The sequence below is a fragment of the Phacochoerus africanus genome, chromosome 6, assembly GCF_016906955.1.
Source record: "Phacochoerus africanus isolate WHEZ1 chromosome 6, ROS_Pafr_v1, whole genome shotgun sequence".
Classification (NCBI taxonomy): Eukaryota; Metazoa; Chordata; class Mammalia; order Artiodactyla; family Suidae; genus Phacochoerus; species Phacochoerus africanus.
The window spans coordinates 88,790,398-88,817,070 of NC_062549.1; the positions used below are offsets into that span (position 1 = coordinate 88,790,398).

General features: G+C 47.5%; 1 protein-coding gene across 3 annotated transcripts in view; it reads left to right on the forward strand.

Annotated features, from left to right (window-relative positions):
• The first annotated feature begins 427 nt into the window (after nt 1–427).
• The window catches only part of OLFML2B (olfactomedin like 2B), a 38,325-nt gene continuing 12,079 nt past the window's right edge, over nt 428–26,673 (forward strand). Inside the window, exons 1-5 of one of the 3 annotated variants that reach the window (XM_047784059.1) lie at nt 428–1,121; nt 3,766–4,029; nt 6,592–6,699; nt 19,212–19,388; nt 24,509–24,740. In XM_047784059.1, the coding sequence (XP_047640015.1) occupies nt 948–1,121; nt 3,766–4,029; nt 6,592–6,699; nt 19,212–19,388; nt 24,509–24,740 (955 nt within the window). In that variant the 5' untranslated portion in view covers nt 428–947. The remainder of the gene's footprint in view (nt 1,122–3,765; nt 4,030–6,591; nt 6,700–19,211; nt 19,389–24,508; nt 24,741–26,673) is intronic. The other 2 variants (XM_047784060.1, XM_047784061.1) reach the window with 2 other exon arrangements.

The following is a 26,673-nucleotide window of genomic DNA, read 5'->3' on the forward strand; positions in this document are numbered from 1 at the left end:
CCCAGAGTCGGGGGTGGGGGCGGTGGGGTGGGGAGAAACGTCCAAAAGCAAACGCTCCCTCTTTCCTCCAGATGCAAAAACGGAGGATGTTGAGGATCCATCCATACTGGCTCGGGCTTGGAGAGACTGCTAGCTGCCTACCTCCCAACCCAAAGGAAACCTGCTCCTCTTGGGGAGAATGGGCACAAGGGCTTCCCACATTTCAGGGACCTTTACTCAGGGTAACCTTTCTCCCTTCATCATTTGCGGTCCAATGAAAGGAATGGGGCGCCCTTCCGACGTCACCCGCGGAGGGCGTGCGCAGCAGCTGAGGTCGAGTTGGGGGCGGGGTCGGCCGAGCGCCCCTCTGCGCGAGTTCTGGGCGCTTCCCGGTCCTCCTCCTCCGCGCCGTAACTGGCTGCATCTCAGAGGCCCGGCACAATAGAGACTCCGCCCTCCCTCCGCGCCAGCCCTCCTCTGCGCCCTCGCCCTGCAGCCCTCGCAGCTGCTGCCGCTGGCTGTCCCCCTGCGCCCCCGGGATCCCCGCCGCCCGCCTCGGCGCGCACCACTCAGCCCGCATCCGCCCAGACTCCTTCCTTCCACCTGAGCCCTCTCCAGAGGACGACGCACTCGGCTAGCTGTGCCACCTCCACCTTCCCGGTCACCTCTTTCTACTCTGAGCCCCACTCTCTATCGCGGCCGCGGTCCAGGTCCAAGCTGATCTCGGTCCCGGCTGATCCTGTTGGAAAGGAGATGATCAGAGTCTCTGGGGTGTACGCTCCTGCCCCACTCAGCAGCACCCAGCTTTAGAAGGCACTCTGAGCAGCCCCTCACCGGCTCCAGCCAAGACACCCTCTCGCTTCAGTCCTTGCTGAGAGCCCCCACCGCCCCTCGCCCCAAACCTCCACCCGCCCCACCGGACCACAGCTATTCTCTGAAGGGGTAAAGCTCCTTCTGTAGCGTCCCTCATGGCCAAGTCTCTTCTGCTAGTTCTCTGCTTGTCTCTGGTTATGGCTTTGGGCTGGGGGCACAGCACTCCCTCCACTGGGACGACTGAACCCCCAGATGTGCGGACGGTGGCACCCACGGAGGACGAGACTCTGCAAAACGAAGCGGACAACCAGGAAAACGTTCTGTCTCAGGTAGGCTGCGAGTCCCATGTCCACTCCTCTTGCCCTGGGGATGTCACGAGCCTTAAGATGGTCCTCTCTGAAGTGTTCAGAGGCAGCGGTCTCTCTCCATTACCAAAGAGGAGAGCATTTGTTTTTCATTTATCAGAATTATTTTCTGAAGTGAAGGGACGTGAGTTCCACTCTCAAAGGGTCTTTCAAGGTTACAGAACCAGTAGAAAGGAGGAAAGACACCATACAACTCCCTGAGAAGAAAGAAAGAAAAAAAAATCAAAACTTTTTGGTTCAAGGGTTGTGGAAAATATGGCCAAATCCTGTCTGTGTGGCTGTTTGTCAGAATTGGAATGTGAAAACAGGCGGGCATATTGGACAGGAGGCAGATGGCATAACCCCACGAAGAGATATTTCGTGACACAGAGTGAGACACCCAGGGAGAAGTCAGAACAGCCACAAGTGTGATGAATATGAGGTGACCCCCAAACAGAGGGACTGATGATGATGAGTCCTCCCATATTGGGGAGGTAAAATGGAAATGCAGGTCTGGCAGATGGTGGGGGTAGGGTGGGGAGAGTGACAGCTGATAGGGACAGGATCTGTAACACATCCTTTTACAAAGAACTTTCACTTGTTTTATTTGAGTCAATCCTCTCAAACCCTTATTCCCATTCTATAGATAAGGACTCTAAAGCTTGGAGCAGTAAGAGCCCTAGAGACGGGTAGAGCCAGGTCTTCTGAAAATCGTCAGCCCAGATCTCACGACTGTAAAAGACAGTTCTTTCTAGAGTGTTTATTTCATGCTTTCCAGAGCCAACATGATGATTGTGTGGTGGGTGTCACCATAATCCTAATGACGAAGGATGGCTGGGAAAGAGCCCTGCGGTGCTGCCTGCACCTCCACTAAGCCCTTGAGCTGTGGTCCTTGTCTCCTTCCTGTAGAAAGAATGACCAGCTCCACTTTGGCATTTATCAAACACTAGTCTCCTCACCCTTCCTTTAATAATTATGCTTATTTAGAATGGGTAAACAACAAGGTCCTACTGAATAGCACAGGGAACTGTATCCAATCTCCCTGGATAGACCATGATGGAAAAGAATATAAAAAAGAATGTATGTATTTGTATAACTGAGTCAGTTTGCTGTACAGCAGAAATTGGCACAAAATTGTAAATCAACTGTACTTTGAATTTAAAAAATTTTTAAATTATGCTAATCCATGCCCTATATCCACCAATAACCTCACACTGACCCCCAAATCGAAAAGACATAAAAATCCATCACATTGGGGCTCTGGAGGACCGTCAACAAAAGCTCTCCTGAAACCTGAGCCTCCTGAAAGGAAGGAATCCCTCCAGGGTCTCAGAGCAAGGTTATGTAGAAATCTAGGCAGAGTTTCAGAGAACAGACAGCTATGATTTACTGTCAGCCCATAAAGACTGGCCACTTAAGTCACCCTGAACTACAACTCCTTCTTCCACGGATCTATTCTGCATTTGACAACAGTCCTAAAACAAATATTAGTATTAGAAGAAACCCAACCTTTGCAAGAAAAACATTAAAGCCTCCCCCCACCCCACCCCGACACCATCCCAGGAACATATCCACTCTAACAAGCACAGAGCTTGCCTGCCATTGTCATTAGTCAAATGAAGGGGACCCTTCTCTGTGCCCACAAAGGGAGCCCTAACTTTTAGGGATGCAGGGTGTCTTGGAGAGGAGGCTTCTCCCCAGAGGTGCCTAGGATTGTGGTTCCAGAAAGCCTGCTGTGGTGTGTTTTCCTCCCTGGGGAGGCTGGCAGAGGCAAGCACTCAGAAGGAAATGTTTAGTGTTATAGAAGCAGCAAGTGCTGCCAGTTTGCTTTCCTGGCTTTGGCCTGGGGTTTGGGTGCAGAAGCTATTCTAGGAGCCAAATGAACCCTTGGGCTGAGTAAACCTCTTTGACATCTGGATCTGCCTCTCTTCTCCCAGTTCCTTTTCTCTGACTCTAACCCATCCTTTGAGACCAAATCAGATACCACTTCCTCCAAGAGGTCTTCCCTGGTGCCCAGCTAGAACTAGTCTCTGTGGCCCTCTCTTTGAGCTCCCACTGCAGTCCCACTTCAGGGACACTTATCACACCCCTAACAGTGTGACTGTTATCTATATGCCTTCTGCACTGTATGTTCCTTGAGAGCAGGCTCTATGTCTGGCCCATTGCTTTACCTCTGCAGCACCTAGCTCAGTCCCAAGATGGCACTCAAGAAATGGTGAGTGAATGAAGGAAAATAGAAGCTCATAGCTTGAAATCGAAATGTCACTTTTCTAGTATCTCCATCTATCTCTTCTCTCCTTTTTTCATCTAAATCTGCAAGGAATATTGGAAGAAAAATGGGGCTCATCTGTTTTTTTTTTTTTCTCCTTTAAATGATGAAAGGCTAAGGCCCCCTGAGAAATGCACAGCTTTCCAAGATAAACGAAGAGAGCTGAATTCTTAGTGCCTTCCAGGAAATGTTAGAGTCAGCAAATTGTGTCACAATGACCTTTTCAACTCCACATCAGAGTTGTCCAAGGTCTCTGGCTAGCAGGACATTTGACAAAGAAAATGTGGAGAGCCTTCTTCAGGCTCCTGACTGATACCTGTGTTTGCACATCCCCAACCTGTTCTCTCTGTCTTTGACTAGTTGCTGGGAGACTATGACAAGGTCAAGGCTGTGTCTGAGGGCTCAGATTGTCAGTGCAAATGTGTAGTGCGACCCCTGGGCCGAGACGCCTGCCAGAGGGTCAATGCAGGGACCTCCAGGAAGGAAGACTTCTACACTGTGGAAACCATCACCTCAGGCTCATCCTGCAAGTGTGCCTGTGTTGCACCACCATCGGCCCTCAATCCCTGTGAGGGAGACTTCAGGCTCCAGAAACTTCGGGAGGCAGACAGCAAGGACTTAAAGGTAGGACCTGGTGTGGGGTGATGCCTGGATGAGACAGTGCCTTAGGGACCCATGAGTCTGGCAAGGATGTTGGTAGGGATTATAGGCTTTTGAACAAGTGCTCCCTGTTTTAGCCTTTCAGGGAAGTTAGTCCCTGGGCCCACAAGTGTTGCATGTAGACCCAAAGCTGATCACCTGACAAAATGGTCATTTGCAACTCTAATGTCTGAGGGAGATGCCTAGAGCAAAGTGTGCCCGCCCCTCTTGTGAAGCCAAGGAGGCTGGGCCTGGGAGGAGCTGCCAGGCTCAGCCAGCCAAAAGAACTCAGCGTTCTTCTCCAGGAGAGTTACTGCCATGATTTACTGTCAGCCCGGCAGGCACCCTAAAGATACACAAGACACAGAGAGCAGTGGGCCTTCAGTCCTCAGCACAAGAGCTGTGTGACCCAGGGAAGAGGCCGGGGACCTGTGCTAGGTCTAGTCATCAAACTGCAATCCTGTAGTCCTGGTCCACAGGGTGGGAGAGCTCAGGCCTTACCTGGGGCATCCTTGTAGGCTGGCCAAGGGCTTCATCTGAAGTGTGGGGTTGTGGAATGAGCTTGGTTTGGCATCAGACTTGGATTCAAATCATTGCTCTGCTACTACTTGCTGTGTGATTCTATTCAAGTTATTCAACTAGTCTGAACTCAATCTCCTTCAATAAAAAGTAGGAAGAGTAACATCTATCTTTGGGAGTTGTTTTGAGAATTGATGAGATGACAACTATTGAGTACTTGGCACAATGCCTGATATGTAATCGGGGCTCAATAGACACTAGCTCCTTTAATGAATGACCATGTAAAGTGCTACTGCTGTGCTGGCAGCTGGTACATACTTGGTAACTGGTCATCATTGACAATTATTATTATTATTATTATTATTTTGTCTTTTGTCTTTTTAGGGTTGCACCCACAGCATATGGAGGTTCCCAAGCTAGGGATTGAATTGGAGCTACAGTTACTGGCCTACACCATAACCACAGCAATGCGGGATCTGAGCCACATCTGGGACTTACACCACAGCTCACGCCAACATCAGATCCTTAGCCCACTGAGCAAGGCCAGGGATTGAACCCGCATCCTCATGGATACTAGTCGGGTTCATTAACCACTGAGCCATGACAGGAACTCCATCATTGAAATTCTTTTAAGCTGAGTAGTGTTTACCAGTAAAATAAGTGTCCCAGGATTCAGCTCTGTCTCTCAGAGCTTCAGCTCGGCCGTGAAACTATTTTCTAAATCAAAGGCACAGTCTCCTAGTTATAGGATTAGAGAATTCTGAAACTCTTGAGGGATTCTGTAACAATAATAGGCAAAATTTTCAACTCAGAAAATCATCATAATATATACTAATCAGCTATCTTTCCATGGCTCTTACCCAGGACTCAGCTGTCTTCCTCTAATGGGAGGAAGGAGATCTAAACATGAGCATTTCATACATGGAATTCCTCATCTAATAGAAAGACTGCGGAGCAGGGATTGCACAAGTGTGTCCAGCAAACTCTTCTGGGGATGCTCCTTGGCAGGGAGGCTCAGTTTAAGCATGTCTTATTTCTTCCCCTTTGCCTGCACTTTGCATGGCCTGGATGTCACCAGCACTTCACCCACCCCCTTTCTCCAAGTGACTATGTACTGGCAGGAACGATAGTGTTGAAAAAAAACCTGAGAGAACGGGGTACCCTTTGATAACTTGCCGCCTCAAAGGTGGGCCATCGGATCTCTTTTACCCCAGGGTCAGTTTGCTTTTAGTGCTAAGGAAAAGCTTGTTGGTGTCTTCCAGGGACTTCAGCAGGCAATGAATTTGTTTCAGAAGCATATCCTCAAGGCATTGATGTATATAAGCCACTTCATTGATTTTATAGATCACTTACTATGGGGCCAGATACTGTACAAGGTATCATGGAGAATCAGAGATGAAGATGACATAGCACTATTTTCAAGGAGCTGACAGTCTAGTGGGAAAGACTAGACACACACAACTGATGGATTAATAAAAGAAGTATAAACAGTTTGGTGAAGCTGTCCAGACCACAGTTCATGTGTTCTTATAGGAATCTCCCATTTCCTTACCCAAGTATTCCAGTAGGCAGAATACACCTACATCACTGGATCTGTGTCCACCCACACAAGTGCTGGTTTCAGAGGGCCACCTCTCAATTCCTGGCTGGTGGCTTCCCTGCCAAGCCTCCAACATGGAGATCTAAAAACAAATGTCTCCCCCTGGCAGTTCCCGTTTTGGCTCAGGGGGTTAAGAAACTGACATTGTCTCTCTGAGGATGTGGGTTTGATCCCTGGCCTTGTTCAGTGGGTTAAGGATCTGAATTTTGTTGCAAGCTGCGGCATAGGTTACAGTTGTGGCTCGGATCTGGTGTTGCCATGGCTGTGGTGTAGGCCTCAGCTGCAGCTCCAATTCAACCCCTAGCCCGGGAACTTCCATATGCCACAAGTGTGGCCATAAAAATAAAAATAAAAATAAATAAAAAGAAACATCTCCCCCTGGATGTGTCTGCCCCAGCCTTGGACTGACACCTGCCCTTGTCTCATAGCTCTCCACCATCATAGACATGCTGGAAGGAGCTTTCTATGGCCTGGATCTCCTGAAGCTGCACTCAGTTACCACCAAACTGGTGGGGCGAGTGGACAAACTGGAGGAGGTAAGGAAGATTCTGGGTTTCCATATATTTCTCTTGATCAGGCCCCAAAGTGTATCACACTTCCCACATTCTATTTTTTCAGAAAGTATGTACCCCGACTATATTTAAACTATTATTCTTTGGAAAGAAAAAATATGCATAAAACATAAAGCACATCCAAAAGTCATGCCAAATTGTTGATGACAAAGAGACAGTGGAATGTAAATGTGCATATTTTCTTTTTTCATATATAAGAACCATACAATCAATATATATATCTGTTTTCTCCTTGACTTCTGGGGAATTCAGAGCTAAATAAAATATAAAAGTATAATAAGCATTTTATTTCTGGTTTTAAGGTTCAGTCATGTCCCTTCTGGATATATGGCTGTTGATTTTTTTTATCGTTTTAACCTTTTCTGGGGCATGCATGGGGGTGGGGGTGAGGAGGTGGGTGGATGTGGGTATGTGGTAATCCATCTCAAATCCATTTTAGACAAAGAAGGTGTAAAAATGATTACTAAGAAATAATATTCCTTATTAGAAAACATTCAGGCTGATCACCCCCAGGAAGAATAGACTAGTAATGTAATCTTCATAGACAGACACCATGTTTGTATGGCTGGATTCTGGAGAGATGCACATAGCTGGAGCCGTGGTTTTCAGCTACTGTGTGACATGATGATGGGAGATAGAAGTCGTTACAGACAGTAATGTTGATATTGTTTTGTTGCTATAATGCTTTAACATATGATAAGAAATCATTTAGCTACCAGGAAGGGAATGATCATCATTCAGCCTGATTGTTAAGAAGCTCATAGATATGTTTCATCAACTGGCATCCAGTTCTTGAATGGATACTTGAATCAGTGACTCAAAGAGCGGCTGCTTCAAGTAGATACCTATTTAATTTCCCGACTGTTAATGGAAGTGGTAAATTTAATAATGGGGTGACTGTAAATATATCAATGTTCCTCATGAAAAAGTGGGCTTTGAGCAGAGGTCTCTCATGGGAGAGCTGAGGTTCCCTGATGGGTGATTAGTAGAGGAAGGATATGAAAAAAGTCAGGATCATTATGTGGCAGAAAGGGCACTCGCTGGACTGGGTGCTAGAGTCAGGACAGAGTGAATTACTCTCTGTTTGCCACTACAAGCAACCATATCCCACTTGCTCGTATCTGTGAAGTAGGAAAGGTCCCTACCTACTTTGTATGATTGCTGAGGGGATAAGAGTTGAGCTAAACATTTTGTAAATATTTCAAAATGGTTAAATAAAACAAAGCACTCAGGTTATGACCAAGGAGGACTGTTGGGGGCGGAGGGGGCAAACATCCCTCTGTTGCTTTGCCGAGAGAATTGGGTCAAAGATGATGAAACATTGTGACTTCAAGGATTAATTTCAGCACACTCCTTACACTCCTAAAAATGTTCCCAGAGAGTGAACACCAGATCCTTCCCCACCCACCCTTAGCCTTAGCTCACTTGGCTGTGTGAAGTGTTTTCTGAACCTGGCGATTTGCACTGGGAAGATTGGTAGGTCCACAGTCACTTCAATTACAAAGTCTAATGAGCGGGATCAGGGCTCTAGAGGCCAAGCTTTGTAGACAGGTTGAGCTGGCTAATGGGACCATGCTAATCCATTCTTATCAGCCCACTCTTCTTGGAGGGGCTCCCTAATAGAACCAGGTCACTTGGCGTCTTGAGTCTTTCTGATGGGATTAGGAATGGTCAACATCATCCTACTACCAATGGACTTCATTCAGGCTGAGATTCTTTCTTCTATTTCACACCACCTCTGATTCTTTCACATGGGTTTGAAAAGAATTAAACCAGGATCCAACTGGACCTTCAAAATTGGAAAGTGCCTCCCTTTCTCTTGGGCCCTAGAACCATCCAAATGTGCCATGCCCCTTTAAAAAAAAAACAAAAAAAAACATTGCTTTTCTACAGGAATAGGGGTGATAGCCACCTCTTATGCTTTTACCTGACCTTGGCAGCCACCTGTTTTTCATTCTGTCTGCAGAACACAGCCTGGGGAAGATTGCTCTGGGGGTAGAACACAGCATTCACGAGGCCAAGGTCAGATGCTTAGCGTCTGAGGAGGCTAGTGGCCTAAGTTCTGTTCAAGGGCTGTAATCTGTTTCCAGCCTCATCCAGCAGCTGAGCCCTCCTTGCTGGCAAATGGTAGGAGTGTGGGTGAATTTGGTGCAATGCCACTACCCAGCAGGATGTATCGTCTTTGTAGTCACACAATCACTTCATTTTTGCCAACCTTAGTTACAGTGATGAGGGTTTTCTCTTTTTCAAATCTGTGGAATGTTTAGTAGCAAAAACTGGACCTTTATAACCACCATCAACATCATTATCCTTTATATTTGCATACCATTTATGGTTTTAAAGCAACCCATATACATTTAGCTCATTTGTTCCTGTGAGTTGGACAGGATGTGAAACCTAAGGAAATTAGATGACTTTCCTACAATGGTGCTAGGGAAGTGTAAGCTGGAGCTCAGGCCTTCTGTTTCCTAGCCCAAGGCTCTTTCTAATCAACCTCATAAGGTTTTTTTGAATCATTCCTGGCTACCCTGAGAATATCAGTTTTTTCCTAACCAGAACTTAAAGCAATAGCTCTTCCAAAAGAATTTCTAGGCAAAACCATGGCCGTATCCCATACATTCTGTTAAACAGGATTAAAGTTGAGTTAAGGAAAGTCCCATCCCATGAAGAGGTTCCCCAAACCAGGCAGCCCAGGATTACAGTGTGGCTGTGGTGTGACAGTAGACCCAGATGGGTCAGGGCCCTGGACCCACAGAGCAAAGCAGCGTCTCTTGGCTTCAGGTCCAGCCACTCATCTCCTGGCTCTTGCTGGCTGCCTATCTATGGTCTGCTGCCATTGAAAAGGCAGAATGTAGGGTAAATGGAAAAAACACTCCTTCTCTAGCCTGGCTCTGCTGAAACTCTGCTCCTGGTCTTTGAATATTCTTGAATCCCAAGGAGAGTTCTTTGGAGGTCAGACCAGACAAAAGGGGTCAGATTGGAGGGGCATTTTGCCCAGAGTAAGATCAGTACTTGGCAGAAGAAGCAGGCTCACACACGTGTGTACATCCACCTCGGGTATGTAGGAGGGTGTAAGAATGGAAACTCCATTTGCAAATGAAAGAGGAAGGAAGGAGAGAGAAATGGAATCTGAACCATTGAGAATCTAACCTCTTGGTAAAGTCAGCTCTGGGAGCTCTGCTTGGTTGAACTTTTGTTCTAAATCATGAAAAATAATACTTGCATAGAAAAGTGCATAAACAATGAATATACAGCTTAGCAAATTATTATAAAGCAAATACCCATGTTACCACCACCAACCTTAAGAAACAGCGACGTTAATACCCCCAGAGCCCTTCAGGTACCCTCTCCCACTCACCCCTCTCTGAAGGGAACTTCTATCCTGAATTTTATGTTAATCATCTTCCTTGCTTTTCTCTACAGTTTCATCACCCAAGAATACATCCCTAAATATAATAGTTTTGTCTATTTTTGAACTTAATATATAGAATCCTACAGAGCTTGTGTGTGTGCGTATGTGTGTTGGGCTCCTTGCACTCAACTTTATGTTCGTATTTGCTTTTTTTATATATACTTTTTTGGAATATTGTTGACTCACAAAGCCATGCCAATCTCAGGCCCATAGCAAAGTAAATCAGTCATACATATACATATAGCCATTCTTTTCAGATTCTTCTCCCATAGAGGTTACCACTCTATGTTTACCAGCATCAAGTAGACAACTTTATGTTTTTAATACTCACCTGTGCTGTTTTGTGGCTTATAGTTCATTCATTTTGGTTGCAGTGTAGTATTCTAGTGTGTGAATATATCACATTGAATTGGTCCTTTCTGCTGTCGTGGATATGGGGGTTGTTTTTAGTTTGGTAGTGTATGGTAGCCTCAGGAGCATCCCTCTCTATGCTCACCCCATAAATGTATGCATCTCTCTATGATATATAAGTAGGAATGGAGCTACTGCACCATTAATTATGTGTATCGTCAACTTTAGGGAATACATTCGGCCTTCCCTATCCACATGTTTCACATCTGTGGATTCCATTGAAAATACACCCCCTGCAAGTTCCAGAAATTTCCAAAAAGCAAAACTTGAATTTGCTACATGCCAGCAGCTGTGTACATAGCACTTACATCATATTAGGTATTATAAGCAATCTAGAGATGATTTAAAGTATAGGAGGGGATGTCCCTAGGTTATATGCAAATCCTACACCATTTTATAAAAGGGACTTGAGCCCCTGTGAATTTTAGTATCTGCGGGGAGCCCTGGAACCAGGTCCCTGAAGACACCAAGGAGTGACTATATTGCCAAACAGTTTTCCTAAGTGGTAGTTCCAGTTTACATTGCTTCCAGAAGGGTATGAAAGCTCCATACATTCTTGCTGAAACTTGGTATTGTCAGAATTACTAATTTTTATCAGTTTGGAGCATACATCTTAGGTAGGGCTACTTCATTGTGTTCCAAAAACTTAACCTCCAAAATATCTTTCCTGTTCACCTGGAGGAGGCCGGAAGCCTCGTGGGCATTCCTTTAGAACTGGTCCAAGTAGAAGTAACATCCCACATGGTCAGTAGCCCAGGAATGTTCAGTGTGGTAGTCCAAACTGACCCTCTCCTGAGATGGCTAGAAGGGGAAGGGGGTGCAGGACGGAGGGGTGTACGTTGGACTTGGGGATGTATATTGTTGTATATAGACACAAAACATAGGTGCCTGGAGAGATAGGAATTAGAGCTCTAGAAGGAAAATCTATGCCTTTTCCAAAGGCAGAGACAGACCCTGTTCATTGCAGGTAGACCCAGCGTGGCACAGATTCAGCTTAGAAGATGTTTGCTCTGAGCTCTGAGTATACCCAGAGGTACAAAGGCTGTGTAGGCTGTTCAGGCCTAAAAATAGATTCTTAAGGCAGCAGGAAAAGCGGCAGGAGGTACAGTCCTAGTACCACACAGTACTTCTAAGAGCAGATTTATTATCAAACTAAAGAAAAAGACAGAGGGACAGATCATTAAAGTAATTTCTTCTAGCATCAAACCTTCAGTTGAATTAAGTTAGGCCCATAAAAATTGCAAACCTTTGTGAAGAGATGGCCCACCCCCACTTAGCTACAGGATATCTGCCAGCATTTATAAGTACTTGGATGTGACTGCGTACACATGTGCCTTCATATATATATGAGTGCATATCTCGAGCCCTTAAAATAGATGCATGCCTGCAAGCTTCCCCAAGTGTGATTTCTGTTGCCCAAGCCCTGTGCCTTCTTGTGTGTGTGCCTTTTTCTCTCACACCTACCTGCTGGAGTTTGCAAACCCCATCCATAAGGACATATGGGCACTGTGGAACCTTGTGTGTCATCTGAAGCCTTTTCTCCTGGTAATGTTGTATCCAAGTGAGATTTAAAGTCTCCAATGCATTTACCAGACCCAGAACTGGCCCTCTCCCCAGAATGTGCTGGCTCAAGCATTGCTGAGGGCTTCTACCCCAGACCTATGGATATGGTAGCCTTTGTATTTCTGGTCTGGAAAACAAGATCAAAGGATCATTCCTGACTCTCGATATATCTTTTTACCAACGAATAGGAAAATGTAATTTTTGTCTGGGCAGGCCTGGCCACAAGTTAGGGGAGCTGTGTCTTTCCAAGCCTATCCTTTCTTCCCTCCCTCCACTCCCATCCAGACACCCCAAGTGCTCACTCTGTCTCCTATCAAATCTGCATTCACAGAAGGCTTTGCTGTAAATTATTTCACTTTTCTCCTTACTCAGGTGCAGCCTTGGAGAGCAGTGTCATTCACCCTGTCTGACCACAGTGAAAAGGGAAAGGGTTAGAGATAATATTTCTAAGACTCTTTTCAGCTCTGCTATTTAATTCCATTTACAACTCAGTATGGGTTCAGGTCAATTTATTACCTCTCCTGGGGTTATATATACTTCAAATCTAATTTATTGCTGTGGCATGAAACATTTTCTTCCCAGCTCAAGGGATTTAAGGTATGAGTGTCAGCCCTCCATCTCCTGGCCTAGGAATAGCTTGTAGCTGCCAGGATGTATGGGAGCAGGTGGCCGTATTTAAGGGATTCATCATCAGAGGTCTGGGACTTTTTGGTCTTTACTTGTTTGACTATCTTCCAAGCTCTGGACTTATGGAGGACAACCTGGGTCTAAGTTATCTTTGTTTGCCAAATTTTAGCCCACCACAGCAGCTGGACTAAGATGCTCAACAGCTGCTTGTTTCAGGGAGTGATTGAACACATCAGCTGGTTGCCCCCTGCACCCGGGCCGGCCTGCCCATCCCCATCAGCTGTGGTCATAGAGACTGTGCTGCATCCTGCCTGTCCTGTCAGCTGGAGCACCAGCTGTTTCTAGCTGCTCTCCCCCTCCAGCTCTCCTACCAGGGGCTGGAGACAGCTGTCGGCTGGAGTGGATGTCCCAGGCCACCTGGTCTTAGGCATGTCCTAGAAGGTTCCCAGGGGGGAAGGGTAGGTGAGCTGACAGGAACTCTGAACCCTCCCAGCAGGTCCAGTTACCCCCACACTATCTCACTTCACTTCTACAAGGAACCCTGCTCCTTCTGCTCTCAGGCTTGCCATCTGCATCTGAGCCCTGTGCACTCCAGCCATCCACTGGTGGGGGCTGGGTGGCTTCCACAGATGTGAGGGTGCATGCCTGTTGCATGACTTGGAGCCGTGGTCTGGCCCACTGGCAACCTTGCTTAGTCTACTCCTACAGGAGTCTCTTTACAACACACCAGCTTTGGGTCCTCACCTTCCTCCCTGTCCCAGCCACACCAAACCTCAGCTCCCTCCCCTTTTCTATCTCTGTATCTGCTACTGAATCCCGAGAGTCTACCCGCACCCCCCCCCCCCAGCTTCAGCTGCATCTGTCAGGCCCTATTTTTGTGCCTGGCACTGTGCCACATGCAGCCCCTCGTTCGGTCCTCATACCAAGCCCGGTGAGGTAAGTAGCGATATTTCTTCCTTCTCTAACTTGGGCTGAAGAGGTCCCATCTCTTGCTTTATGTGGTTATATGAAACCAGATGGTGACTGTTCAGGGGGGTTCATACTTGGTCTCCAGGGACAGCACCTTCCTCGCCCCACGCCCGTCCCTGATTTTTGGTTGGGAAAACAAGACCACAAAGAACTAATAGAGCTTTGCACTCTGGTTGTCTTTCCTTCAGGTCCCAGCACTTGTGGCTCAGCTTCCGCATGGTCTCACTCAGGTACACACACACTTGTCCAACAGCTGGACAAGGTCAGGACACAGTCTGTACCCAGGAAACAGCCTTTCTGCCCGTGCCTATTGTACTGGTCTGCGCATCTGCTTGTGTTGGCCCTCCCCAGCTCATTAAAGCTGTATTCTGACCAACTAGACCCCCAGTTCCACCTACATCTAGTCCCCCCTTTGCCCAGGGACCTGCCTAATTTGCACACTTCCTCCCCTCTGGCATCTGTGGTCAGCACAGGACACCTGCCCCCATATGGCAGTGTGGGCTTGCTCTCAGGGGGCACCCTCTGATGCCCCACTGCATGCCCCCAGCACATAGCACTTGTTCTGTGAATACCTCTCTGTTCCTTGGCTCTGCTTAGCCCAAGGACCCATGACACAGTTCTCAGATCTTTAATTCTCATGCCTAGCTGCGTCCAGCCCTCCATCTATCTGCTATTCTTCCCTCCTCCTTTCTCTCCTCACAGCACCAGGATCCTTGGCAGAGGCCATGTGGTGTGCTCATCCCTGCCAGATAGGCACCCTTCCTACTTCCTCCGCCACGTTGCCAGTGCTGCGCACAAGCCAAGTTGCACATGACATAAATGTCATAGTTGCAGATGCCAGAGGGGAAGAGCCAGAGGCATGAGGTCATGGGCTTCACCCTCCTCCCAGGGCGAAGTGAGGAGAGTGTCCTGTGTGGGCAGCACCCCTAGTGCCTCCTGAGAGGTACTCTCACAAAAGACCCTTGATGTGAAGAAGACAGAGCCCCAGGGAGGAGTGGGGAGCCCTGCCAGGCCAGCACCCCTGGGGTGGAGGTGGCTGAGTGGGAGAGGTGGCTGAGGAGGGGTAGCTGCTGTTGATGCCCTGGGGGACGCCAGCTGGCTTGGCCCAGCAGGCCAATGGGGTGATGCCACCACCAGCCTGATGTTTATTCAGGCGGCTGGCGGGCTTTGCTGTTCCCGTGAGGGGAATAAAAACATATTGCTCCTCTGGGTTCTCAGGACCAGGCCTGCCTCAAGCCTTCCTCTGTGGAAACTACGAATAATGGCTCCTCACTAAAACCAGAAAGGGTATTGGGCATTTATAAATCAATGAGGGGGGACCTTTCAGGAGTCTAGAAAACCCAAGATCTAGGGGGCAGGGGCTGAATCTGTGGGGTTGCACCTTTGCCTGACAGGGAGTGTAAGGGCCAGTGCTGACTGACTCAAGGTGTTTAGGAATTGGATGAGATCTTGTTTTAGTAATGTGGCCACATAGGCCACGCCATTGGGTCCACCCAGAGTGGGGTCCTAGGGCCATAGCTGAGCCACAGAGGTGGACATGCCTCAGTCCCCACCTCAGAGATACGTCACTGACCTAGCTCATGAGTCAAAACTTGCATCTGTCATGTCACCCTGACTTGCTTTCTTCACGGCACTTTCCATAGTTGATGCTTTCTTGGTATTTCTTGTTTATTGCTTACTTCCCCTCCTGGAGGGTGGTCTTCATCAGAGCAGGACCCTCACCATGTGCTTAGCCGCAGTGCCCAGAGCTGAACACACAAATGCATTGCATCAATGAAAAAGTAATACATGGAATCCCTGAACCTGCTTGGGGCTTCATTACCTGTCTCAGGATGTGAGAGTCACAGGGGAAGATGTACAGGTCCTGCTTATGGATGTACAGAAATGCTTGAATCCCACTAAGGCACCAGGAACTTTTCCCGTCAGCCCCAGAAAGACTCTGGTTCCTGCAGAACAGCCTTTCTCACACATTTGGGCCCCCTTTCAGCAGCTCTACCCCAAGCTTCTTACATTTAAGACAGTGCTTCTCAAACTTTAATGTATATGCAGATTGCCTGGGGATCTAGTTAAAATGCAGATTCTGATTCAGCAGGTCTGGGTGCAGCTGGAGCTTCTGCATTTCTAACAAGGTCCCAGCTGATGGAATGGTGCCTATGCTTTGGGGAGCAAAGATTTATGGGAGTCCAACAGTTCTATATTTCTCTGCATATGCATATCCTATTGTATATCCTGAGACCAAACTAACAGTACTCACTGGCCCCTTTGATGAGCTCAGAGTTCCTTGGGAGCTGGCTAAGTGCCAAGAACCTCTCCTGGTATTCTTAGTGATCCAGCAAGTGAATTAAAGAAGCAAGAGCGGAGTTCCCGTCGTGGCGCAGTGGTTAATGAATCCGACTAGGAACCATGAGGTTGCGGGTTCGATCCCTGCCCTTGCTCAGCGGGTTAACAATCCGGTGAGCTGTGGTGTAGGCCGCAGATGCGGCTCGGATCCTGCGTTGCTGTGGCTCTGGCGTAGGCTGGCAGCTACAGTTCCGATTGGACCCTAGCCTGGGAACCTCCATATGCCGCGGGAGCGGCCCAAGAATTAGCAAAAAAGACAAAAATAAAATAGGAGTTCCCGTCGTGGCGCAGTGGTTAACGAATCCGACTAGGAACCATGAGGTTGTGGGTTCGGTCCCTGCCCTTGCTCAGTGGGTTAACGATCTGGCGTTGCTGTGAGCTGTGGTGTAGGTTGCAGACACGGCTCGGATCCTGCGTTGTTGTGGCTCTGGCATATGCTGGTGACTACAGCTCTGATTAGACCCCTAGCCTGGGAACCTCCATATGCCGCGGGAGTGGCCCAAGAAATGCCAAAAAGACCCCCCCCCAAAAAAAAAAAATAAATAAATAAAATAAAATAAAATAAAAAGAAGCAAGAGCCAGGAGGACTCAGTTCTGCCACTTTTCAAAATGATCTTGGGCAAATCACATCCTTATTTTGAGCCTCGGTTTCAGTTGTTAAAGGAAGGGTTAGGCTTGCATTCTGGAGTCCATTCCAGCTGTAATGTTCCATGAAAAATAACAGCCATTTCCATGCACGTCCTTGTATATTAACTCATTTAATCCTCATAACCACCCATAAGGAAAATGTTAGTGTTTTCCTTATTTTACACACAGGCAAACTGAAGCACGGGGATTTTTTTTTTTTTTTTGTCTTTTCAGGGCAACATCTGTGGCATATGGAAATTCCCAGCCTATGCCACAGCCACAGCAATGCCAGATCCGAGCTACATCTGTGACCTACACCACAGCTTATGGCAATGCTGTATCCTTAACCCACTGAGGGAGGCCAGGGATCAAACTTGCACCCTCATGGATACTATGAAGCACGGGAATCTTAAGTAATTTGCTGAAGATCACAGCTCTAGCAGTAGGACCTTTGAGATGTGAACCAGTTTCCTCCAGAATCCATGCTGTTGACCACTGTACTTGACTGACCCAGATAACACTTATCAGGAATGGCTGCATACCTGGTAAGACCACTCATTCCAAGTAGTCTTGATACAAGACCTCTTTCTCAAGGGCTTCAGCTCTCAGAGTTAATTCTGTGCAATTTAGACAAGCTGGCTTGGCCTTAGCCCCATGGAACACATTGAGTCTTTCCAGTGATCAAAATCTGGCATGCACTGAAATGCTGTAAGAACGGCATGGTCAATGATCTGGAGCCTGGTTAGTGTTAACAAGCACCGCATGGGCTCCTCTGGGCACCTATGTAGAGCCATTGGAGCCACAGTGTCTGCTTGTCACCATCTTCCTACACACCCCCTAACATTGAACCACTGTGGCTTCCCTCTAGGACATGAGCAGCAACTTACAAGACTGCAGACTGTGCCTGGCAATGTCTGAGCTTTTGCACTTCTCGGGTCTGTCAAAGAAAGATGGAAAGTAAACCCATCCTCTATTTTTACATGGTTACTTCCTCTACCACCATCATAAACAGGGCCCAAAGGAGAACATCACATTGAAAAATTCAGATGCTCATGGAAACCTTAGAGTGGGGGCCACTGCTAGACAATGTTACATCTCAGTGCAGTAAACTTCTCTAAAAATATCCAGAGGTGAAAGGGTACCTCTAAGCCTGTGGATAACTATCCATGATTCAAATCCCATTTAGCTTCATCTTCTGCAGGACGCTGCCTTTGACGCTTCCAGTCCACTCTCTTCCTCCTTTGAACCCACTTAAAGAACCTGACATAATTGGTCACCTTCTTCCTACAATGTGGACCCTCTCCCCTACTATGGTTTTTTTTCCCACGCACCCCCTCCATCCCAGGACAAGAACCTCAGAGGAATTAGAGGCTTGCTTTCTGCCACACTATGCCCTAGACACATAGAAGTACCCACTAGTGCTGACTGAGTGAAATGTAGCTTTGGTCCTTTCTGCTGTGAACTATGTCTGGACCATGGCTAATTTGCCAAGTAGGGGTCATTTAGGGGAACTTTTTATGGGTGAAAAGGAAAGTTTAAAGCAGCCTATCAATTTCCTATGCAAAGGATGCTATTAAAGTGCTGGGGAACCATAAAAAAGAATTAAGTATTGCCATTTACAGCAACATGGGTGAACCTAGAGAATTTCTACTCAGGAAGTAAGTTAGACAAAGAAAGTCAAATATTATATGATATCTCTTCTAGCGGAATCTAAAAAAAATAATACAAATGAATCTACGTGCAAAACAGAAACAAACTCACAGACAGAAAACAAATTTATGGTTACTCAGGGGGAAAGGGAGGGAAGGATAAATAGGAATATGGGGTTAATAGATACAAACTACTATGCATGAAGTAGATAAGCAACAGGATTTACTGTATAGCACAAGGAACTATATTCAATAGTCTTGTAATAACCTATAATGAAACGTAATACGAAAAACGTATGTATAACTGAATCACTTTGCTATAAATTAACACAATATTATAAATCAACTTATTTCCTTTTTTCAAAGGAGATTTTTTTTTTTTAAGTACTGGGGAAGAGTTTGTGCTCATTAGAAAAGCAGATTAAGTGGATTTCTTTGGCCACCTCTTTTAAAATTGCTTAGAAAAGCTTCTTTTCATTGTGGCCTTAGTTCACATGAGTGGGAGTGTAAGTGAATGAAACTTTTTTGTAATGTTACTCATCACTGGATAAGCACATACTGTGTACAAAGGATGCAAAAATAGTAAGTGTCCCAGTAGCCCAGGGACATGGCAGTGTTATTATTAGGAAAGCTGTGGTGGTATTGGGGTGTATTTCCAGCAGTGGATACTGGAGCCAAGCTGCCCTGGGAATTGCTGCCTGGGACTGAGCACCTTCCTCAGCACAGGGCTGGAACCCCTCCGGGGCCCCAGTTGCTTCCGGCTGCTTTCTCAGCCTGTCTGGTGTCTCTGCTCTGAGCAGAAATAGCTGGCAGCTCCCTCCTGCATGTCTTCCAGGCATTTCAAAGGATTCTCTTCTTAAAATTTTATCTCTTCATAGGAAGTGTCTAAAAACCTCACCAAGGAAAATGAGCAAATCAAAGAGGACATGGAAGAAATTCGAACTGAGATGAACAAGCGAGACAAAGAGAACTGCTCCAGTAACATCCTAGACAGCATGCCGGACATCCGCTCAGCCCTGCAGAGGGACGCGGCAGCAGCCTTCACCCACCCCGAGGTACAGCGCTGGCCTCCAGGGGGCTCTGCCCACAGCCCCTGGAAAGTGTGCTACCAGCCTCTCACCCGTGCATAGTACTTTCAGGCTTTAGGCTTTCCATAGGCATGGTCTCTTTTCATCTATACAACAGTTCTATAGGTCTGATGGGGCAGGGGTTGACCCCATTGTACTTATTAATATTGAAGCCCAGAGAGGTTTAGTGAGTAGGTCTTGAAGCCAGAACTCAAATCCTAGTCTCCTGAGTCCCAGGCCCCATTCTTCTCTTTGTTTTTCTTGGCTGTACCCACACAGAAGTTCCCAAGATAGGGATCGAACCTGCGCCACAGCAATGACAACACCAGATCCTTAACCGCTAGGTTACCAGGGAACTCCCATTCTTGTTGTTATACTCCATCTTGCCTTTTTGACCTTGCCTTGCATTTATAAGTCGGGTGGCTTGTCTGGGACCATCCTGGTTAACACCTGCTGTCCTGGTGTAATTATTAATAATTATTAATTCATGCTCAAAAGTGTCCCAGTGTGGAGACAGTAAGCTGTGTGTTCCTCTCTATTTATAAAGGACTTTGTGATGCCCTATGTGCTTTTATCACTATCCCATGTGGTCTCCACAGCTCTGGAAGGCAGGCTGGAGTAGAGATCAATATCCTTACTTTGCAGATGAGGAGACAGATCCAGGAATGCTCACAGTCTCCCTTGCACAGCCAGAAAGTGGTGGCAAGGGGCCTCAAACCTCTGTCTCTTCTCACCCACTTGTGTCCTGAACACAAAGTCACCAATGCATGAAATGGGAACACCAGCTAATATAATTCGAGTGATGCCAAAGGATTGATTTGCTTAAAAATACCTCCTCATCTGATGCCTGTTTATTTTGGCTCCAGTTACTAAGTTAATGTTTATGTGCTAATGGTTACAAGTGTTATTCTTAATGTGTTGAGTTATCTCCTAATTGATGCCTGAGAAACAGGTATTAATTTGGGAGATAACCCCCAAAAAGTAGAAGAGGAAACAAGGTAAATTCTGGCAGCAGGACTTGAAGAGTGTGGACACTATTAGCGAGGCAGGTCTGGATAAAGTATTGTCAAGAGGGGTACCTGGCAACCATGGGATAGCAGCAGTTAAGACAGGCCTTGCTCACTTTTCCTGGGTCAAGGGTCAGTGGTGTGTAGCAGAGTGTGCATTCCAGGTGAGCCACTGAGGAATCCCTTCAGCCTCAGGGAGGCAGGCAGGGTATGAGTGGAGCAGGGCCTGGGACAGGGACAGTCAGAGCTCCTGAGCTGATGTTGTGTATGCTGTGTCCTGAAAATGGGCTGGGGAGCATTGCAAAGAAGGACTTTGTTGCCTGGGTCATTGAGAATTGAGGTAAGAGAGGAAGTAAGATGAGGTATGTGGGCTTGGAGCTCTTGGGCAGGGAAATCCACCAAACTGGTGCCAGGCAGGCAGCAGCTGTGGCTTTGGGGAACCTTGGGCACATGCGTTCCAAAGGCAGGAAAGCAGGCAGATTAGGACTTTGGAGGCAAGAAGCCCTGAAGAGAGTATGGTGCCTGCACCCTCCCCAATTTGTAACTAAAAATAAAACCATTCCAAACCAGAAAATAAGGACAAGGAAGGCCAATAATTTTCTGGCTTAGCCCATGATGACTACTTTGATGGTTTTTTGGGAAATATCATATTCCTTCAAAAATTATTTATATTCTCATTTTTGTGTGTCCTCAACATGCCCGCTACTGAGCATGTGTTTAGTCTGCTTGGTGGGTCGTCCCTGAGCAGGTCTGAGCTCATAAACCAAAGAGCCAGAGGACTTTTGGGCTGGAAGGGAACTTAGAGATGCCCGCTCAACAGCTCAATAGGGCCCAGCAGCTCCTATTGCAGCCCACATGGCATCCTTTGCTGGCCCAGCAGGCCAGCAGACTCAGGCGCTCCCTGCCCTCTCTGGCTTCCAGTTTCCCAGTCAGATGAGCATGAGAATTCCACCCGTTGTTTTGATGACACATTATGTGGTGTGTTCAGGAACCCAGCTCAGATTTCCCAAGGGCAAACAGCAAACCAAATCAAACACACCAAACTCTTTTTCTCCTTGGTCAGCAAAGCTCTTCTCCCTCCTAAAATCCCCATGTACGCACTGCTGATGTTAGCACAATCCAACCGAACCAGGGTGGTGGGGGCGGAGCCAGAGCCCAGATAGGGCTGGAAAGGGGAAGTGGTGAAAGAGGCAAGGCTAAGATCTTTCTCTTCCTTTTCATCCATCTGTCTCTTTTGTGAACTCTGTGATGAAAAAGCAGAAAAACAGGGTATCTGGGTTTGGTTGTTATTTTCAGGGTTCTTCTAGATGACGTCAGGATTTTCTGGAATGGCGAATGGCACTTTGTTGGAGGCCTCTCTCCAAGAAAGTCCTTGCCTGGAGGAGTGGCAAGGGGCTCTGGGGGGGGTGGGGGGGGGGTTGGATTGAGAGTGGAGGAGGCGGGGTGGCCTTGGGAACCTCAGGACACCAGGAATTGAAGTCCACAACGGTTTAACAGAGAAAGGAAATGGAAGCTCGGCGGCGGTTGGGGGATGTGGGTGCTGCCGCTCAGTGCATCCTGTCGCCAGTGAATCCAAGGAAATTATATGTTCTCTGGCAGAGGCTCTTCATGGTCATGCTCCATCCCCTTGGCTGGGAGAAGGAACTGCAGTTCCCGCTCATCCCTGAGAGCCTGGAATTAAAGACAGTTCTTGGGGTTTGCCACGAAGAAATGACAACTTGCTTTTGCAATGCAGAGGGAAACCAGGGTCTGGCAATTAAATGGCCCACAGCGTCTGAGTCAAGGGCTGGGGCCTCTTGTCAGCCTCCCAGGAAGCTCTTTCCTATGAGAAATGAGGGATTCCCAAGTCTGCTGGGCACTAGCCAGACCATGGCCTCAAGGACTTGGGGCTGTAGGCAGGTTTTTGGATGGCAAATGAGTTAGTCTCGTGGTCAGAGCTGAGGACAGTGGCTTTAATGTAAGGTAGGACACAGACTGTGAAAGCAGGCAGTCCTGGGCCTTTTTAATAGCCATATGACTGGATATGTGCCCCTCTCAGCCCTTCAGGACACTGGGCATCAAGGGACAGAGGTTTTATTTCCAAGTGGGCTCTCTGGGTATATTTCACAAGGATTTAAGGGAATTCACCCACCTTCTCCTGGTGAGAAGGGGGTCTTTTGTGGCTTAGGTGACAACAGAAAATGGCCCCTTCATTATTCAGCCATTGGAGTCCTCATGAGAGCAGGGTTGGGCGACACTCCCTTAGGTCCCTGCATACCTCATTGATGGAGCCACTGCTCTTCAGGACCTGGACACCCTGTCCAGTGGCTGTCACTTCGACCACAGCCAGCTCACAGGCCCTGTGCACAGGCCCTTTGTTTTCAAAGGTGGGTAAGTGTGATCCTGGATGAGAGGATATAATTAAATGGCCCAAGACAGGACCCAGAGACTCTGCCACATTGATACACGAGAGGTCAGCCCCCAGGCAGCAGCTCTGGGGAGGACAGGGTGGTCTGCGTGACCAGAACCATAACAGAGGCCTCTTCATGGTACCATCAAGATGCCCTTGTCATGGGCTACCTACTATAAAACATCATTTGATTTGACAAAAATCCCAGGGCCAGTCACAAATGAGGATGATTCCTTGGGATTTGGATGATTCAGAAATTCAGTTTATCAAATGTAAAGAAGCATCCACCCAGGGGAATTAACGCTGAACAAGAGGTGGTCTCTACTCTTCCAGTTGCAAGAATCTAGAGACAACATTCTTAAATAAAGCCTGTGGAAGATAGGCTGGGAGAGGTGGTATAATACAAATACAGGCTTGTATCCATACGAGTTGTGTTCAGCTTTGAGTTAGAAGCCCAAATAAATAATAAGGGGCTTTGTTGTTCTTTCATGTAGAAGAGCTCTGCAGTCAGGTGGTCCAGGGCTGGTATAGTTGTTTTTGCAATGTCATTAGTGACGTCCATTCTCAAAACGCCCTGATGGTCACAAGATGGCTGCTCAGCTCCAGCCATCCTGTCCACATTCTCCTGGCCAGAGAAATGAGAAAGAGTACAAAAGATGCCTTCCAGCTGAGTCATTCCTACTTTTTCAGGACTTTTTCAAAAAGCTTTTCCTATTAATTTCTACTTCTATCCCACTGGCCAGAACTTACTCCCATGACCACTCCTACAAAGCCAGTTTCTTGTTAAGTTAGGAACAAGGAGACGCAGAAATTGGGTAGTCATTTGGAAGCCTCTGCCACAAAATGCAAAGTGAAAATTAGAAAAGAAAGATTAATTCTTAATGAAAAAGTTTGGGAGTGTTTCCTTGGGGTCCTGAGGTTTTAGCCAGGCCTTAAGAAATTGGCAGATTTCAATAAGTAGCTATATGGGGGGAAGAGACTGGCCTTCCAGACAGAAAACAGCCTGAGCAAAAATCCCGCAGTCAGGAGAGCCAAGAGGTTCAGGAGTCAACCAAGTACCTGGAGTACCAAGGGCACGGGGGCTGGGCATGGACCAAAAGAGAATACTGAGCTGGGGGTCAAGTCAGTTTGAGTTCTCAGTGCCAGGCCAAGCACTTTGGGCTTTATTCTGGATCCATCAGGGAGGGCTCAGGGAAGTTTGCTCTAACAGCATAAGTAAAAGAAGTCATGCTTCCTCACGAGGGGTGCGTCTTAGTCCTCAGCCTTCACGTGCCAGTCACATGGACCTCACTAGCAACAACTGATACCAGATCTAATTCACCCAGCATCCCCAGGCCAGAGCTGAAAGGACAGCTCACTCTCTGGGAAGGATAGCATGGAGGTTAGAGACAGATTCTGGAGCCAGACTGCTGGGTTCAAAACCTGCCTCTACCACTCACCTCCTGTAGGTCCTTGGGCAGTTTCCGTAATCTCTCTGTGCCTCATTTTCCTAATCTGTAAATGGGAATGATTAAAAATTGTTCCTGCCTCACAGGTCTGATGAGAAGATTCGATTAGTTAACATATGCAACACACATAGACCAGTGCCGGGCTCTTAGGAAGTGCTTTTGGGATTAGCCGCGATGTTAGTATGGCCTTGGCTCCAGCATTGCCTCTGCCTGACCTCTGCATCTCTGACCAGTGACCTGACCTTTCCTTGTGTCCCCTCTGAGGAGCAGTATGAGGAGAGGTTTCTGCAGGAAGAAACTGTGTCCCAGCAAATCAACTCCATCAAGCTCCTGCAGACCCGGCCACTGACTCCACCAGAGGTGGTGAAGCCACAGCGGCCCCTACAGCGGCAGGTCCACCTGAGGGGCCGGCCGGCCTCCAAGCCCACCGTCATTCGGGGCATCACCTACTACAAAGCCAAGGACCCTGAGGAGGAGAATGACATCGAAGAGCATCGTGAGTTGGGGTCAGCAGGGCCACTCCCTAGAGGCCGGGCAGGGAGGGCGTCACCATTTGGACCCAGTGGAGGTGCACTTATCATGAACCACACACCCTTTCTGCAGTTTGATTACTGCTGCGGCCTCACAGAGTCAGCTCAGTTATCTGAGAATTCTCTGCAGTTAATGAATTGTCCAGAGTTCTTACTGCCTTTCCTTACAATGTGCTGAGTGGCCTGGGGCAAGTCACTTGCCTTCTCTGGGCTTGCTGAGGACCACATGACAGAACATGGCTGAGCCCGAAGAGACTTCAGTGCCCTTCGGGCCAATCCTCCCCGTCTGCAAATGGGACACTGAGGCATGGAGGGGAGTAACTCGCTCAGCTACGCAATGGGCTTCTCCCACCTATTCCTTCTACAGGGACCCCGGGCTACCTGACCATGACCAAGGCTCCAGTACCTCCCCTATTAGCTCTCTCCCTCTTAATTTTGAAAGGAAAATGGATATTCTCTTTGGCTTCATCTCTATCTTGTTTTCCTAACATTTACTCCTCCTTTGTTTCTCCCTGCAATATACCCCTCCCTTGTCTTCGTCTTTCCCTGCCCAGCACCCCAGGAGTCCCCGCTCTCTGGGAGCAAATGCCAGGTCCTTGCATCAGGTCCAGCTCAGCAGTTTCCTGACTCATCCCCCTGCTCGATCTCTGCCTCCTTACAGTTTATGCTCACCCAGTCTCCAGCATAATCATTTTGCTCATTTTTATCAGTTTGTAGTCTTTTTAAATTATTGATTTGTGGGATTTTTATATTCTGGCTCAGGTCCTTTTTCAATCATACATATTGCCATTATTTTCTCTCGGCCCATGGCCTGTATTTTCAGTTCTTTAATGGTGCTTTTGATGAGCAGATAAAATCCAAATGACCAATTATGTCTTTTGTGGTTAGACCTCTTTGTGTCTTCTCTAAGAAATCTCCGCCCCCCTGTGTTTCTTCTCTGCTCAAAACCTTTCAGATTCCCCCATTTCACTCAGAATAGAAACTGAAATCCATACACAGTGGCCAAGCCCCACATGACCTGACTTCCATGTGCTCTCCAATCTCATCTGTTACTCTCCCATCACACCTTTTATTTTGTCCACACTGTCCACCTCACTGCTCCTCAGCCTTAGGAGATGTGCTCTGGCCCCAGGGCCTTTGCACTGCTGTCTTCCCCTCTGCCCCCACCCCCCTGGAATACTCTTCTCCTTTAGAGCTACTTGGCTAACTCCCTCACCCCTTCAACCCTGTGCTCATCTCTCCCTGCCACTGAGTCCCATCCTGACCACTTTATCCATTCCTGCCCTTACCCATCCCTTCCCACTCTCTGGGTCCTCCTCACCCTTACTAGATTTTTTTTTCTTTTTACAGCTGCACCTACAGCATATGGAAGTTCCTGGGCTAGGGGTCGAATCAGAGCTGCAGCTGCCAGCCACAGCCACAGCCACAGCCACAACAACACCGGATTAGATATGCTGCAACTTTCAGCAACACTAGATCCTTAACCCACTGAGCGAGGCCAGGGATCAAACCTGTATCCTCACAGAGACCACATTGGGTTCTTAACCAGCTGGGCCACAGTGGGAACTCCTCCACTAAACTTTTTTTTCACAGCACCTTCAAGTGTACAATCTATCTATCTATTGTTTGATGTCTCCACCACTAGAGGGAAACTCTATGAGGGCGGGGTCTTTGCTTTGCTCACTGTTGAGGTACATACTCCATAAATATCTGCTGAATGAATGGATGGATGACGAACTTCCTCCCAGGTTTTGTGGCCCATGGCTGTCATCCTCCTGGTGGCCCCTGGGTCTAGATAGAGAGACCCTCTAGGAAATGCTTCCATCCGTGCTCCTTTTTACTGGCTCTCCTAAATCCCATTTGGGCCCCATCTCTAAATCAGGGCATTGTGTTTAAGAA